This window comes from Pithys albifrons, chromosome 18, assembly GCF_047495875.1.
Source record: "Pithys albifrons albifrons isolate INPA30051 chromosome 18, PitAlb_v1, whole genome shotgun sequence".
Taxonomy (NCBI): Eukaryota; Metazoa; Chordata; class Aves; order Passeriformes; family Thamnophilidae; genus Pithys; species Pithys albifrons.
Window position 1 is genome coordinate 2,083,211 of NC_092475.1, and position 16,153 is coordinate 2,099,363.

At 42.8% G+C, this 16,153-nt stretch overlaps 1 protein-coding gene across 5 annotated transcripts in view; it reads left to right on the forward strand.

The window, feature by feature from the left end:
* RTEL1 (regulator of telomere elongation helicase 1) overlaps positions 1-16,153 on the forward strand; it is a 54,297-nt gene that overhangs the window by 15,191 nt on the left and 22,953 nt on the right. For all 5 annotated transcript variants that reach the window (XM_071572681.1, XM_071572683.1, XM_071572684.1 and 2 more), the window contains exons 15-26: positions 420-494; positions 1,261-1,342; positions 4,741-4,873; positions 5,199-5,312; positions 7,044-7,084; positions 8,766-8,851; positions 9,552-9,629; positions 10,320-10,397; positions 11,569-11,712; positions 12,473-12,588; positions 12,992-13,115; positions 14,249-14,402. In XM_071572681.1, coding sequence (XP_071428782.1) covers positions 420-494; positions 1,261-1,342; positions 4,741-4,873; positions 5,199-5,312; positions 7,044-7,084; positions 8,766-8,851; positions 9,552-9,629; positions 10,320-10,397; positions 11,569-11,712; positions 12,473-12,588; positions 12,992-13,115; positions 14,249-14,402 — 1,225 coding nt within the window. The remainder of the gene's footprint in view (positions 1-419; positions 495-1,260; positions 1,343-4,740; positions 4,874-5,198; positions 5,313-7,043; positions 7,085-8,765; positions 8,852-9,551; positions 9,630-10,319; positions 10,398-11,568; positions 11,713-12,472; positions 12,589-12,991; positions 13,116-14,248; positions 14,403-16,153) is intronic.

Genomic DNA, 16,153 nt, shown 5'->3' on the forward strand with positions numbered 1-16,153 from the left:
GCTGAGGGAGCTGGGTGGGCTCAGCCTGCCAAAGAGGAGGGTCAGGAGGGACCTTCTGCCTCTCCACAACTCCCTGAAGGGAGGATGTGTCCAGGTGAGGGGTGGGCTCTGCTCCCAGGGGACAAGGGACAGGACGAAAGGAAATGGCCTCAAGCTGTGCCAGGGGAGGCTCAGGTTGGACATCAGGAAGAATTGAGGAATTTTTTCACAGGAGGGGCAGTCAAGCACTGGAAGGGGCTGCCCTGGGAGGTGGTGGGTGGAGTGCCCACCCCTGGAGGTGTTCAGGGGAAGGCTGGACGTGGCACTTGGTGCTCTGGTCGAGTTGGCAGGTGGGGATCAGTCAGGGGTTCCACTCGATGGTCCTGGAGGTGTTTTGCAGCCTCATTGACTCCATGATTCTCTTTCCCTGTGTTTTCCAGACAGTGTTCAGTGTGGATCCCCCTGAGGGCACAGCAGGGCTCCTGCCACATCAGACAGTATCCAAATACTACAAGGTATGGGCTGCTTTGTGTGCTGTTTCCTCCCTGGATTTATTGTCTGTGCTCAGTGGATCCAAGATTTGAAAGGATGTGGATAACATAAATGATGGTGTTGATTGCAGGGAAGGAAAAAAAACAAAATAAAAATACTCAAAAAGCCCCCACCAATGTATTCATTGTAGAAACTAAAGTGAAATTAGGATACTGCAGCAAATGTGAATTTCTGAAGACTTTGATACTGCATATTATACAAGGATTGATGTGTAATTGCAATAATATGTTCTCTTTCAAGTTCAACAGAAACACTGAAAATCCTTCCCCAGAGTTGTTGCAATTGGTTTAGAGTTTGGAATTTATGGGCAGTGCCACTATAATGAATTTTAGGAACAGATCTTTTGGTAGATATCAAGTTTAGAACTTCATATTATTTTTGTTGCCAAATGAAGCAAGTCTTTCCACCACAATAGTATTTTATTTGTATTCTGCATGTTTGATGCTGGTGGAAATACCCAAATAATTGGGTTCTTTGTTTCTGCTCAGAGCAGCCCATAAAAAACTGCTCCCATAATCTGACTCAGAATGACTGGTTGGATGAACTTTTTTGATCTGTGTTAGAAAGTTATGAAAGACTGGAAGCAAAACAGGAAATAGGAAGTAAAAGAACCTTTGTAGCACTGTAGGAGTGACACTAATTGCATTAATTACTCTTAACATGGGCTTGCTTTTTTGAGGGATGAACTGCAAGTTTATTTCTCTAGAAATGTTTGTTATTTTGCCTCAGGTACATATTCATGTGGATAACAGTAATCAGAAAAAGAAACAAAGGACAGATCTCTGGGATTCATCATCTTCAGAAAAACAAGGTACAGGACTGGTCTTGGGGAGGTTCATGCAAAAGCTGAATTGAAAACTCCTCTACTGCTCCTTTCTTATCCAAATAAAAGACAACAAGCACAACTCCAGTGTGGATACAATAACTGGGGAGGGGCTTTTCACTTTTATATTTACTTCTAAGGGTGAGGTGACATAAACCATCTTCATATAAAAATTCCTTGTGCCACTGGTGCTTTGTGGACTGCTGGAGTTCTCCTGGGGCAATTATTCCAGTGACAGAAAATAGTCTCCATTATGGAATGGTTGTTTGCATTGGTGGAAAGAGAATCTTCAGAGCAGCCCAAGAGGGGAAACCCTCCTTCAAGATTGATCCTGAGGTCAATGACATTTGCTGTTCCTCCATAACTGTTGTGTTAGACACAAAATCAGTGTTGATTAAGGCTGAGCTGCCTTTTGCAAGAAGGAGGCTCATGTTTAGCTACAGAGTAAATGCCGTGACCGTTCTCTGTTGAAGTGACTGACACCTTGTGGAGGTGTTACAAAGGGTTGGCTCCTTCTGAGACTGAATTTCATGTGATTTGTCAGGGATCTTGGCCACATCATGTGAATTCTTAGCAGAAAATGCCATGCCTTGGAGCACTGTTGCCTTCTCTGGGTTGAGCTACTTTGAACAACTTCCTAAGTTCTTCAGGATGTGTTGTCAGGTCTTCATAGTTTCAGTCTCAACTTCTTAGTCCTTGTTCAGCTGAGATTTCTCCCTCTCCTTGTCTCTCTTTCCACCTGTTTATTCCTTATGGTCTGCAGAACTTGGGATCTGGAATAACCTCAATATGGCCATGCTTCAAAATCAACATCTTTGGAAGAAAAGAAACTTGGCTTCTGAATGAAAAGATCATCCTAAGCCTCCTATAAAGCTCCCCTGAGCTTGGCTTTGTTGGACTTCAGCATTCACTCTACCTGATTTTTAAATATATTTTTTAATAATTAGGTGGGAAACAAACCATTTTCTGATTTGAGAAGACAAATACAAATCCTTTTACCTAAGCCTTCATAATAGAACACTCTCCAAGGATCTTTGTAAATACTTTGCCTCATAACTCTCTGCTTAATTACTCAGTTTGAGAATGTAAATATAAGGTTTACAGACATTCTTTTTTTTAAGGACAAAAGTAACATTTTTCAAAGAGTGAATTTCCATGAATTTAGTGGTTTTGCACATAATGTCCCCTTTTAAGTGTTTCCACAAAGTTAATGCTGTTTGGTAATCTACAACTGCTGGTTTCCTGAGATGTTGCTCAATTGGAGTTTAAAGTTACAGGAATAATTCTAAGTAGATTTCATTAAATATCTCTGCAGGAAAAGACTACTACAACCACTTCAGATTTATTGCATAGTTTGGAGGATTTGTAGGCAAAAATACAAAGCAGTCAGAGAATTCTGTGACTTATTAGGTGCAGTCTGGTATATTTGCTTTTCAAATAAAAACAGCCTTTGCAATTAGCTGTGCAACCCAGCTGAGGATGTTGAGACTTGTGCTGTGTGCAAGCCTGGCAGGGGCCAGACATGACTGATCAAGCCTCTGGTTTCCTGCAGTGATACAGGTACTGGTATAGGAATAGTGTAAGCATTTCAGAACAGCTGTTTTCCAATGATTTTGTGGAAATGATCCACTGAGGCATCATTCTCTGCAAACTGCAGTTGCTGAGGAGGTGGGACATGGCTTGGGAGAGCTGATGAGGGTCCTGCTGAGCCACCTGTGCACAGATCCTGCTTTGTGTGTGTGTGTGGCTCGGCTTTGCGAACGCAGATTTGGGCAGGGCTGTCCCACCTGGGTGTGCCCTTCCAGCCTGGGCAGTGGATTTCAGGTGAGGCTCAGCGTGCACAGAACTGGCCCCACCGTTTCAGTCCTGAGGTTCATCTGCCACGGCCGAGCGAGCTTGGACGGTGCCAGTGAAGTCCTCAGGACTAGAACCTCCAGCCCCGGCATTTCCCAGGAGGTCTCCCATCCAAGTCCTAATCCGGGGCTGACCCTGCTGAGCTTCCGAGATCTGACGGGATGGGATGGCAGGGAGGACACATGATCCTGCTTTATGTCACCAATATTGAACTGTTGTGGTTCTACATTACAATAAAATGCTCTTACTCTTGGTTTGCTGCAAACTATGAGCAAGCCATTTGTGCTCTTGTGCCAGGAATGGGAAGAGCTGCTGCAGGGGTCTGCTTTGTCTTACCCCCAACACTTTCCTTCTGGTGAATGGGACCTTTCAAATGGATTTAATATTGTCAGACTTTAGCACGTAACTGCAGCACACCAGGCTCAAGTTGTACTGCAATCCCAGTTCTCCAGGAGCTGGATAACTGGCTGTTCTCATGCTGGGTTAGAGAAGTTTGTTCCCAGCTGAACACGGGGGATGGTGTCCTCTTCCAGGCCACCCCAGATCAGCCCAGTTTGCTTTTATGCTGGAATTTCTTGGGCTCCTGACATAAGTGAGTTTGCTCCTGTCTGCAGATACTTTTTGGCCTGTCCACACACAGATCCAAACTAATCTGCATCAACTCTTAGTGTGAATTAAAGAGTTGCAAAGTTTGCTAAATTTTGGAATGTGTTTCTTCTAGGTTTCTTCTTGCCCAAATGAGATGGAAGAATAAAACTTCAGCTAAGAATAGATGTTCTCTTGTAATTTTAAGCAGTGACTCACTGGGCAGAGATCAGTGGGGATTTCCTGAAAACATCTTTTTTTTTTTTTCAAATAAAGTCTTTGAGCAAAGTGTGTAACTTTAGAAAACATGCACATGATACTTGGATGTGGGATGTATTTTTTTTCTATTGAAACTAATCATGCAAAATGGAACCAGAAATGAACTCTCATCCTTTATTTGGCTGCTGTGGTTCTTCACATGAGTGTTTGTTTCATTCCCTCATTTCTGTGTCTCTGAGGAGCTGATGAGTTTTCAGCAAGCCCAACAGTGCTACAACTATAAACTAAGCAATGATTGATGTGATTTATCCATGTTTCTTTATATTCCTCCTGTTGATAACTCACAGCATGCCAGATTTTCAGTGTCACACACTCTGTATATCCACATCCCACAACAGATTTGAGTAGAACTTGAAAGGTTTTGGAGTTAACTGTGTTAAGTTTAGATGGAAGTTTTATAACCATTGGAAATTCCTCATGGAGAAAAGGTTCTTTTTTCAAGCAAGTGCAGGGTTGGAGATATTTTCTTATTATCTTACGAGGGAGCAATGACCTTTTAATGAATAATAATTAAATCTGGGAAGGACCAAAGCAGAACACACCATACATCTGGAATTTTACCTACAGGTGCTGCACGTTTTTCTTTCAGGAGTTCACGTGTGATGTACCATATGCTAATTTTTTCCACCTAGACTTTCTTCTTAGTGTTTTCTCTTTATTTGATACAGGAAAGACTTTGAGCTATTGGTGTTTCAGCCCTGGGTACAGCATGCATGAGCTGGCTCAACAGGGAGTCAGGACAATCATCCTCACCAGTGGGACTCTGTCCCCACTCTCATCATTTACAATGGAAATGCAGATGTAAGTACCTGGATGTGGGAATAGTGCCATTCCTGACAATGCACAGTCTGCCCTCATGGGTTTAGGTTTTATTTCAGGATTTTTGAGTGTTCTGTTTGCCCAGAGAAGCTGTGGCTGTCCCATCTCTGGAAGTGTCCAAGGCCAGGTTGGACAGGGCTTGGAGCAACCTGGGCTGGTGGAAGCTGTTCCTGCCCATGGCAGGGGGTGGAATGAGATGAGTTTTAAGGTCCCTGCCAACCCAAACCATTCTGTGGTGTTGGAACTGGCAGCCTGTAGGGAATCATGCAGTGGATATGACTGGGATCTTCCCTTTGTGGTTCTTCAGCCCTTTTCCTGTTTGCCTGGAGAATCCTCATGTCATCGACGAACACCAGCTCTGGGTTGGGATCATCCCCAAGGGACCTGATGGAACTGAACTTTCTTCTACCTATGAAAACAGGTAATGACCTTCCACCTCAGCACTGTCTAGAACTACCTGAAGGGAATTTCTGGCCAGGTGGGGATTGGTCTCTTCTCCCAGGCACTCAGCAATAGGACAAGGGGGTTCAAGCTCTGCCAGGGGAAATTGAAGTTGGAGATCAGAAAAAAATCCTTTGCAGAGAGAGTGCTCAGGCATTGGAATGGGCTGCCCAGAGAGGGGGTGGATTCCCCATCCCTGGAGGGTTTTAACCTGAGCTTGGCCGTGGCACTGAGTGCCATGATCTGGTAAAGGGACTGGAGTTGGACCAAGGGTTGGACTGGATGATCTCGGAGGTCTTTTCCAACCCAATCAATTCTATGATTCTGTGTGGAATTCTGCTCTGAAATTCTGGGTTCTGCTTACAGGAGGGTGCTGGTGCAGTAAAGGATCACTGTAATGCTTTTCTTGTGTGAACACTGTGCTGAAGAACAGCACCCTTTAACTTCTGCTCCTCAAAACTGAGCCCTGGCGGGCTGGAATGGATCACATGTCAGGGCACTGCCAGTCCTTAGTGGCCCTGGCCAACCTCAGCTTGGAACTCCACCCACAACCCTGCCCCTTACAGGGGTGGGACATGAACCCCATCCTTAATTTCTTAGCTGAAGGCTTAATTGGCTTGAAACATGACTGGCCTTTGCAACAACTATTTTTATATTTATAACTTCTCACCGTGACCAGCCTCTCTTTCATCTCTGTCTTTCTGCCTTAAGGAAAACACACCCAAATATTTGTCAAGCCTTGCATCATAATTTTTCTTGCCTTTCTCTGGTCTTCCATCATTTTGCCTCTGCCAGCAAAGAAGGCCTGATGTTCCACAGAAGGGAAGGGAGCTCAACAGCAGGAATGGATTTTTACAGAGAAGTTGTAGTCTATAAAATCTCAGGCTGTATTTGTCTTTTTCAGGAGCTTAATGTGTCATTTCAGTTTATTTTTGTTAATGATTCTGTCCTTCAAAGAAGGAATATGGGGGATTGCACCCTCCCAAGCCTGGAACATGGGTGTTTTTGAAGGCAGGGAATTCACAGCATTCACTGTGTTTTGACAACATCTTTATGGTGATACTGGAATTTGTAGGTCCTACAAAAAATATCTGTGTTAGGTTTTTTCCCTGCATAAAAAACTTTTCTGGGAAAACAGTACATGGGACTACAGGGCACTAAAAAGAAAAAAACATAAAGACATGAGAGAACAGGTGAGTTTTCAGTCAGGGCTGAAAGAACATAAATATTGTTCATTGGAGAGCAAGGCTTTTCAGTCGAAGCTAAAGGAGTTTACTATGAGTAATAGTGAACATAGCAACCAAATTTCACCCTTTTTGCCCTGAAGCAGCACCACACCTCATTCATCAATAATTATTTAAATAGTTTTAGCACTAGTCAGGCTTGACAGCATTGTATTTTCTGGCAGAATTCTCACTTGCATTTCGTCAGTGTTAGTCATAGAACTCGTATGACTTCCCATTTCTACTTGTTCATTTGGAAAGTATTGAAATTTAGATGTTCTGTGCTTAGTAGTGAGAGCATTTCATAATATTAGTAAAATATAGTTAAGGTGTTACTAATTTTTGTTCTTGGCATGTTCTCCTGCCACAGGAAGGAGAGCAGTGGAGCATCTGGATATACTATTTTAGATGATTATCAAATGTAGTCTGTGTATGAAAAACACAGAAAAGGAACTGCAGTGATGTGACTTGATTTTTCTTCTTTGTAGGTTTTCAGAGAGTTATTTATCTTCTCTGGGGAAAACAGTTGGTAAGTGAAGTGTGTGGATTTCAGAAATGAGTTGTTACCCACAATTTTTAGAAATTAGAAAGAACAATACTAAAGAAGACACAATAAGGGAAAGGTGAATGGTCACAGTGCAGCCCTGAGTGCTGTCTGGGTTTGTGTGCTGCTCTTTGCTGCTGTGATAGCACAAAAACATGACTTTGAGTCCCTGGCTTCATATTTCCAAGTCAGAACTTCATTTTTGGGTCAAAAATGTGGTTCCTAAACACAGTCAGGAAGTGACACTGTTATGGGTTCACCCAGGTGGGCCTAGATTTGGGCTCTGAAGTTTGGACTAGGCCGAAGCTGTCAGCTGACCTGAGCTGGGCTGAGCCAACAGCTGACCTCTTCTAGCCAGTAATTTTGTATTCCATCCCACATTATGGCATCATCTCCAGGGCAGTAGGAACCAGTGTGGGAGTGGTTAAGGCAGTCGCTTCTCAGCCTCCTCTTGGGAGGACGCACGATGCTGTCCCAGGGGGGATGGAGAGGACCAGGCCCACCACTGGCTCACAGGGTACCTCAGGAAAGTAAAATGTGTTGTTCTGGGTCTCTCCTTTCTGCTTGGGTTTGTCTCCCTGGGGAATAAGCTTCTTCTTAAGTAATGTGTAGTTAGGACAGTAGAATTTGTGTGTTCGTTAAGAAGTTGAGGTGGGGAACTTGTCGTTGCAGACTTGTGTGAGTGTATATTTGTACTCTCTTCTAATTGTCTCTTTCTTTCTGTGAAAAATATATGTAGATTTAGTATAAATGCAGTTTGAAGTGTTTTTTTTTCTTTCCCCTCTCTTTTCCTCCCTTTCCCTGGTGTTAGGAGGGAGGCTTTTCTCTCTGTGCTTGGGGGGGTTGGCAGTTGCTCATCTCAAACCAAGACAGACACGAACTAGAAAATCAGTGGCTGGAGATGATTTGCTCAGGCATCATTTGCAGAGCAATTAAGAATCACGAGAAGTCACTGCAATTTCTTACCATATTTTAAAGGCACAGTGTCAAGCCTGCCTGAAGCCAGCATTTGTTGTTTAGGTAATGTTTTACAAATGTAATAACATCCAAAAATTGTTATGATAGCAAATAATAAAAGAAGAGCATTTGTGTAGCTTGGCTGACATGATTGAAATGAATCTGCTTATTCTAGAAGTGTTTGAAGGAAATGGAGGAGAGTGCTCCAAGGTGTTCAGTCTGCCCTAAAAGGTGAAATGAGGAAAATGCCTTCACAGATTAGTGTTTTTTTGGTAAAGTGTTAACTAGACTTGACTAGAGTCACACTAGTAGACTGGTGTTTACTAGACTAGATTTGTCTAGAAAGCTCAAAAGCAGTTTGATGGTACCTCATCCATTGCTTTGAGTGTGTGGACTGCAGGGACAAGGAGTGGAGAAAAGGATCTAAACATAAATCCCATTATCCTAAGGGAAAATGTGGCAGGGGATGTTGTATCCCTTTCATCTGCAGGGGTTGGTGTAGCTCAGAGTATCTTTCATCCTTTTAACACTACACTTCAGAGAGCTAGTTAGGCTTCTGTATTAAAGTTTATACCTTGACAAGATTATTAAAATGATTTTAAGAAGTGAAATGACTTCTAATACACAATACAGAGTTTTTCCTCTGCAGTCTGTTCTCCATCCCAGGATGGAAATGTCCTCAGCTACGCCCTTGTCTGTCTTGTTGCAGGTAACCTTGTGAGAGTTGTGCCACATGGGCTGTTGGTCTTCTTCCCATCATATCCTGTCATGGATAAGAGCCTGCAATATTGGAGAGTATGTTATTGCTCTGCCTGTATCAGGTGGTTTGCTTACACACATCAGGCAGGTTGTAGTTATGCTATTTAACCAAGGAGATTAAAAACCTTCCAGTGCAAGTTTCTGTACTCATGGCAGGGGATTGGAATGTAGATGATCTTTAAGGTCCCTTCCAACCCCAGCCATTCTGGGATTCTGTTAAAGATTCTTGGTTAACAAGTAAGTTATAAAATCTGGAAGGTAAAAGCCCAGGTCAGGCTTGTTTATTTTGATCACAGTACACTGAAGTGTGGTGCTGTAGAAACCAAACCCAAAAGAATCTTAATACACTGTATCATCTGAGCTCATGCTTCATTTAATTCCTCCAGCCTTCTCTTCATTAAACCTCCTAATTAGAATTGGTCTGAGTGTTTCAACCCTTGGGGGAAAAAAATTCCAATATGAGCATTTCACTTTTATCTTTAATTGTAACCATTGCAAGTGGAACTTCTTAAAATTCTGTGCCCATAACTTGAGTGTCCACGTGCCTGATGTCTGAGTTGCCCCAACTGCAAAGAACCACTGTGAGGGTTGCAGGTTTCTGCTTCCATCTCTTCCTGTGTTTGGTGGGAGAGGAACAGGCTGTGGTGGGGAAGCAGTGACCACTCCTGAGCATTTCTGTTCCTGTGGTGTGTGCTCACTGTCACATGACATTCCTGGTCTGTTCCTTGTTTAACAGGAGCACGATTTTGCCAAAAGAATAGAAGAAGTGAAGCCAATGTTTGTGGAACCCAGGAACAAAGGGAGCTTTTCAGAGGTTATTTGCATGACATACTTTTATTGTTTCCTGACTCTGTTTGTATGTTTAAATACCTTCCCTAAGGAGTGTTTCTAGGATAAAATAAAACCTCTCTGAGTGCTTCTGTGAAGTGTAGTTCTCCTGTGTATCCTTCCTGTCCTCTCTTGGCTGGTGGTGCAGAGCACAGTCTTCATTTTAATCTGGTGATGTAACAGCAGCTAAAATACACATGTGCTGAGTAATCCAGCTGGTGGAAAGCTGTCACTCCACTAGTCAGCATTTGTTAATGTTCTGCAGGACTTTTCCTCCCAGCTCATCATGCTTTCAGTGCTGAGGAATTGTGCAGTGTCATCCTGTTTATTTATAGCCCTTCTGTTTCCTTCTTGGAGTAAAAAATATCCATTAATTGCTTTCCTGGTTTGCCTATTTTACTTAAGGATCTGCCAAAACACAGGACAGTCCATGTTTTAGTTTCTTATCAGAAATATCTGACATTAATCTTTTATGTTTACCCAGGTGTGGTCTGGGTTTCACAGTGGTGTAAAGGTTTGGCTAAGAAAATGTCTCCTCACATTTGCAATTAGTTGAAAGTAAACACAATTATACTAAGCCCAACTGATAACATTTGAGATCTTAGTGTACAAGTCAAGTTTAGCTGGTGCAGGATAATACCATTCCTGCTCTTACTTAAACCTGTTTATATTTTAGGTGATTGATGCCTACTATGATAAAATTGTCTGTCCTAACTCCAGTGGAGCTGCATTTTTGGCAGTGTGTCGGGGGAAGGTAAAGTAACTGAGCTTTGTTTTCATCTGAGATCAGCTTGTATAGTTGACAGAAAAAAACATCATTCTGCAATTCAATACATTTCTGTTATTTGACTATAATTATATGTGGGGATAAAACCAAGTGCCCTGAAGCTTTTCCAAAAATAGGTTGTGTTTACATCTGCCTTATTCCTGTTCCTGTTAAAGGGACACAACTTTGATTCTTGGACGTGGTTGAGCATCATATTTATATTTCATGTTGGCTGCTCACCAAAAGCTTTACACATTAGATGAGAACAACTGTAATCAAACATGTTAAAACAACAGTGCTGAAAACCAAATGTGTTGCTTGGCTTTAAAACACATTAATCTTCATATTCTCTGGAAACATTTGATGGCCTTTCATTTTCCAGTGCTGATAAATTGACTTATGTTTTTCAGTGGAAATATTTGTAAAATCAGAAATTACTCTTAGAGCCTTTTTGCTGCTGCTTGTTGTGTACCAAGAGAAGATCCAACTTGTTTTGGACCTTTGTTCCCAGTCTCCAAAGAGGCTGTTGGGTCAGTGAGGAAAAGACACAGCTCTCTTAGCTGAAATTGGGAATTGATGCAAAACAGACCAGCTTTTTTTCTCTATTTTTCAGTCTGTTCAATAATCTGATTGTTCATTTCACAAAGTGCTTTGCCAGCACTGTGAGCATGTACAGGGGACACGAGTGACAGTGACTTGATGAGATGTCACAGCACAGCTGGTGGGCATGGCACTGTAGTCTGGTGAATTCAGAGCAGATTCCTGGTACCTCTCCCTTATTGCTTTGAAATGATTCCATTAATTTTTACTGTCAGAGAAGGTTTGCTGTGTTCTTATCATATCTTGTCAACAACTCAGGGTATGGAAGATTTAAACAGAGGTGGTGACTGACAGTACAGCTGTTCCACTTGTCTGGCAATAAGATGGGCATTAACAGTGTTGCCTGAGCTGTGCTTTGTTGGGGTCTTCTGGAGGAAAAAGCCACTTTTAAAGTCTTGGTAATAAAAGCAAAAAATATAGTTGAAGCTATTCATAATATATTCATAAACTGCACTTGGCCAGGGAATTAATTGAATTTAGAAGAAAGGCCAATAACTGCTGAATTGTTCTGAAATGTCACTTCAAACCCTGTCAATAATGGAAAATTCTGTCTCTTCAGGCCAGTGAAGGTTTGGACTTTGCAGACAACAATGGACGAGGAGTCATCATTACTGGGCTTCCCTTTCCACCTTGTATGGAGCCCAGAGTAGTTCTGAAGATGCAGTTTCTGGATGAAATGAGGAAAAGTGCTGGAGGTGCAAAGGTAAGACTGGGCAGCTTTGCACTGTTGGCTGGTTTTTTGTGTTGTTGTTTTCCCTCTTGTCCCTGTGGGGTTTTGGATTTTTTTTCTTCCAGCCTCTTGGAACCATGGATATCAGGAAGTCAGACAGCCTTGAGAGTTTGTCACAAATGCAGTCACCTTGGGTTTTTAATAGTATTACAGGTTTCAAGTTCTGTCTCCAATGGCAGTCTCAGACCAATATATAGGCTTTAAAAAATGGTGGAATTAAAGTTTAATGCAAAGTCTTTGTAAGCATATTATCCAGCTCACTTTATGAGGGATTTGTTTTGTCCAGAGGGCGTGGGCAGAAGAATTGCCTGTGCTGACTGGCCTGGAGATTGCTGCTTTGGGGGTGTGGTAGTGTGTGTTGGGGTTTTTGTGGTTTGGTTTGGGTTTCTTTTTCTGTTGCTTCAGGCATGAGAATGAATGGTATTATAATTTAATTTATTGTTCTGCAGGATAGCTACTAAGTCTTAAATATATGGTGAGTTCTGTACTGCCAAGGCTGTCAGTGCACCTTGTATGAAATAGCCCCTCGAGGTGGATGGTCCTACTTGAATTTTCTGTGCTCTATAAGTCAGGTGTGATATTCGAGGATTTGGTTTTCCTCGTTGCTTTGAGATTTGTCAGCACATCTTGTTTGATACTTTTCTATTTCTTTAGAAAGAAATAGTGGCTGTACAGCCTGGAGAATGTGTCTTACCTGGTAGATGATGTTAACCCCTGCTCCCCCCTCTCACAGTACCTGTCTGGTCGGGAGTGGTACAGCCAGCAGGCGTCGCGCGCCGTCAACCAGGCGATCGGCCGCGTCATCAGGCACCGCCAGGACTACGGTGCCATCTTCCTGTGTGACCAGAGGTGAGCCTGGGCTCCAGGACACTCAAACATCACAGAATCCCACAATGGATTGGGTTGGAAGAGATCTTAAAGTTCAGCTTGTTCCAGCCCCCTACCATGGGCAGGGACACCTTCCACTAGACCAGGTTGCTCCAAGCCCTTTCCAACCTGGCCTTGGGCACTTCCAGGGATGGGTCATCAACAGCATCAACAACTTCATATTCCAGCATGGGTATTGGTGTGTGGTATCAACAAAGCCCTTTTCTCCTGAGTGAAGACATCACACCATTGTATTTACTGCACTGTTTCAAACCTTTGTTGTCTTGTTTCTCCTCCCTTGTCCCTTTGAACACTGATCTAGAGTTTATTTAATTAATTTAGCCCAACCTGGCAAATAATTCTCCTGTTTTCCAATCCCACCCAGGTTCACAGGTGGTAGTGTGAGAAACAAACTGCCTTTGTGGGTCCGTCCCTACGTGAATGTTTATGAAAACTTTGGGCACGCAATCAGAAGTGTCTCCCTCTTCTTCCGTGTTGCTCAAGAAACTGTAAGTGTCTTTAAAAACCCCTCAGAGCATCCAGCAGATTTCCTAAATAGTGTTGAAAACTGGGAATGCTAAGCCATTGGAGATGATCTCAAATCACAGATGGCTTCAAATTGGAAGGGACCCATAAAGATCACTGAGTCCAACTTGTCACTTCTCACAAGACTTACATGTACCCACTTGTCACTTCTAAGCATTGGAAGGTTTACGGGAAAGAAGAAATGCCTCATCTTTCTCCAGGAGTCAGCTGGGACAGGATGTTGTTGTTATGCTGGGCAACTCATTAGGTTAGATCACAAAAATAACTTCCTCTTCCAGTTCCTCCTAAATAAACATGGCTTTTATTGGGTGGAACCAATGTTGGCATCCAAGAGCTTTCTACCTCCAAGAGGGGGCATGTGTGTGGAAGAATCAGTCATGCCCTTAAATTTAAATTGAAGCTGACTAGTCTAAAGAGTAAGACAAACCATCTGTTGTTATTGCAGTTCATCACTGGCTCATCTTTACAAGTGCAGCTTCTCTCTTAGCATTAAGAAGCCAATGTTGTCTGTGATAGTTCCTTGATGTAAAAAGTAATAGTGTAATAAGACTTTCTAATTGACTGGAGAAAGTTATAGCAAGAAACAGGCTGGAAGCCAGAATAGGGAATTGGTTCCCAAAACAGAGGTTAAGATTAAAATAAACACTTAAAATTTCACATACAGACTTGGCTGAGTTCCTGGAAGATGCTTTAGCCAAATACAACTCACTAGTTGTTCAAACTAATAAGTTACAGATGGGTGATACTGCATGACTTGATCTTCTCTGACTATTAGTAAGAATTTCATGGTAAGTGAGAATCACAGTCTGATGTGCTTTGCCAGAAGATGTTGTTGCTGGGATAACATTTAGAAGTGATGGTTCTTTAGAAGGTCATGATCCTTTTTCTGGTACCAGCTCACTTAGGGCTGAGCCTGCTTACTGCACTTCTTCTGTCTCACTTCCAAGCTGTTTGATCCATTTTTCAAAAGCCCATAAATCCAGAGGGCTTTTGGGGGGAAGGAGATGTCTTTGGGTTGGTGAAATTTTTGGTTGCAAAGGGAGTAGAGTGGAAAAGTGGCTTTTGCCCATTGTAACACTTTGCCAACTGCTTGCAGATGCCCCCACCCCTGCCCCAGGGCCCTCGTGGCCACTCTGGTTCTCTCAGTGACAGCGATGCAACACCATCTACTTCCTCTGAGCAGATCCTCCCCATGAAAAAAGCCAAAAACTTGGATGATCATGTCCCCAGTTTGAAGAGGAAAAGGGAAGGTAGGTTTGGGTCCTTGCAGATACACCTGTTTGTTTTGAGCTTGTCCTCGTTATGGGGGTCAGGACCAGGTTATCACTATGTGGGTGTAACCAAAACTGTGTCTTGTGCACCCTCTGTGTCATTTCTGATGAACTGTCAATAATGGATCGTTTGCAGCAGCTGCCCAGGGCACACCTGACCCCTCAGGCTGCAAGCTGGGTGTTAGAGAACCCTGTGGGACAGGGAAATGTTTCTGTCTTCACACCCATCACTCAGGTGTGATAACTCCCCTGTGGGGAGGCATCAGCACCTTCACCCCCAGCCTGAGTTGTCATGTCTGCTCATTGGCCATTAGGAACTGGCACAGTAGGCAGTTGTAACAACCTGGACCATCAAAGATTCCAAAAACATCCCATGACTCAGAGTTAAATTACCCATTGAGAAATTCCTTGCCTGGCTGGGAGGTACTTGGCATTCCCACCTGAACCTGAGCACATATGAAATTCGGATTTGGGTACTTCGGGTACCACTCGTGGGATCCAGAGGAGGACCAGAACCCCAACAGGACTGGGACTGCCACTCTCAACAGGACTGTGACCATCATCCTCACCAACAGGTTTCTTTTCCTTTTCCTTTGCACTCAGGGGTCCTTGTGGCTCTCAGCACAGGGGCTGAGGAACACTGTTCTATTCTTGTCCCATCGTACTGGGTTATATGTCTGTTTTTGTGGGTTGAACCCAATTTTTCTCCGTATCACTGCATTTATTATAATCTTTTTTGTAAATTGTAACTCTGATTTGTAATCTCTCCTGAGCTGGGTTCATTTCTCCTGCTGGTTTACCTTTAAACCAGCACAGAGCTGAACCAGAAAAGGAGGATCAAGAGACTAGAAACTGAAATGGGAGAGACAGCAAGAAGAGCTCAAAGACTGATGTAAACATCTGATCAGAAGGGACATAGTTAAGCATTAGAAAGTGGAGGAAACAGGTTGCGACTACAGAGCAAAGAGGCAGATGGAGCTTGAGAGAGTGTCCCACAGAACAGGAGGAGTTTGGTGAAATATCACAGGTAGCTTTGAAAATAAAAACTGGAAGTCTGTTTTTCTGTCTAGCACTGACTTCCATCTGTTCTTCTTCCCTCCTGTTCTATAAATGACTTTCACTCAGTAATCTGGCTCAGAAAACATAAAAAGGACATTGGAACAAAACTGTTTTAAATTTTGTGGTTAGCTAATGGTGCAGAATAAAGCATTTCTCATGTCAGCATCTCCTTTCAGCACTCTAGATTGCTTCCTGCTTTGGAACAGAACTGTGAAGTTGTGTTTAAAGCTGTGGTTCAAAACTAGTTATGAGGGAGTCTGAGGGTGATTCCACATTAAATCTAAGCCAGTGTTGACTGCTGGTTGTCACTGACAAGAATTACGTTGTTTGCCACTTTCCCTCACCTCAATTTCCAGTTTTACAATTTTGCTCCTTCCTTTGATTTGAGTCCATCTCTAGAGCAACTGCAAAGTGGGAGATGAGCTTTGCTGAACCAGTTTACCTTCCATCCACTTGCCTGGTAGATCCATCTCTAAGGGTGGGCTGGAATGTGAGACTGCAGGTGGAGGAGAGTAACTTTGCTTAGTAATTGTGTGTTGAAGTAATTTCACAGAGTAGTGGAAGTACTTTTTTAAGAAAATGCCTCATAGAACTATCAAACTGATTCTAATTTAACACGACTTGCAGCTCTAAATCTTTGTATTTAAAAGGAAACATTCCTGGATCCTGAT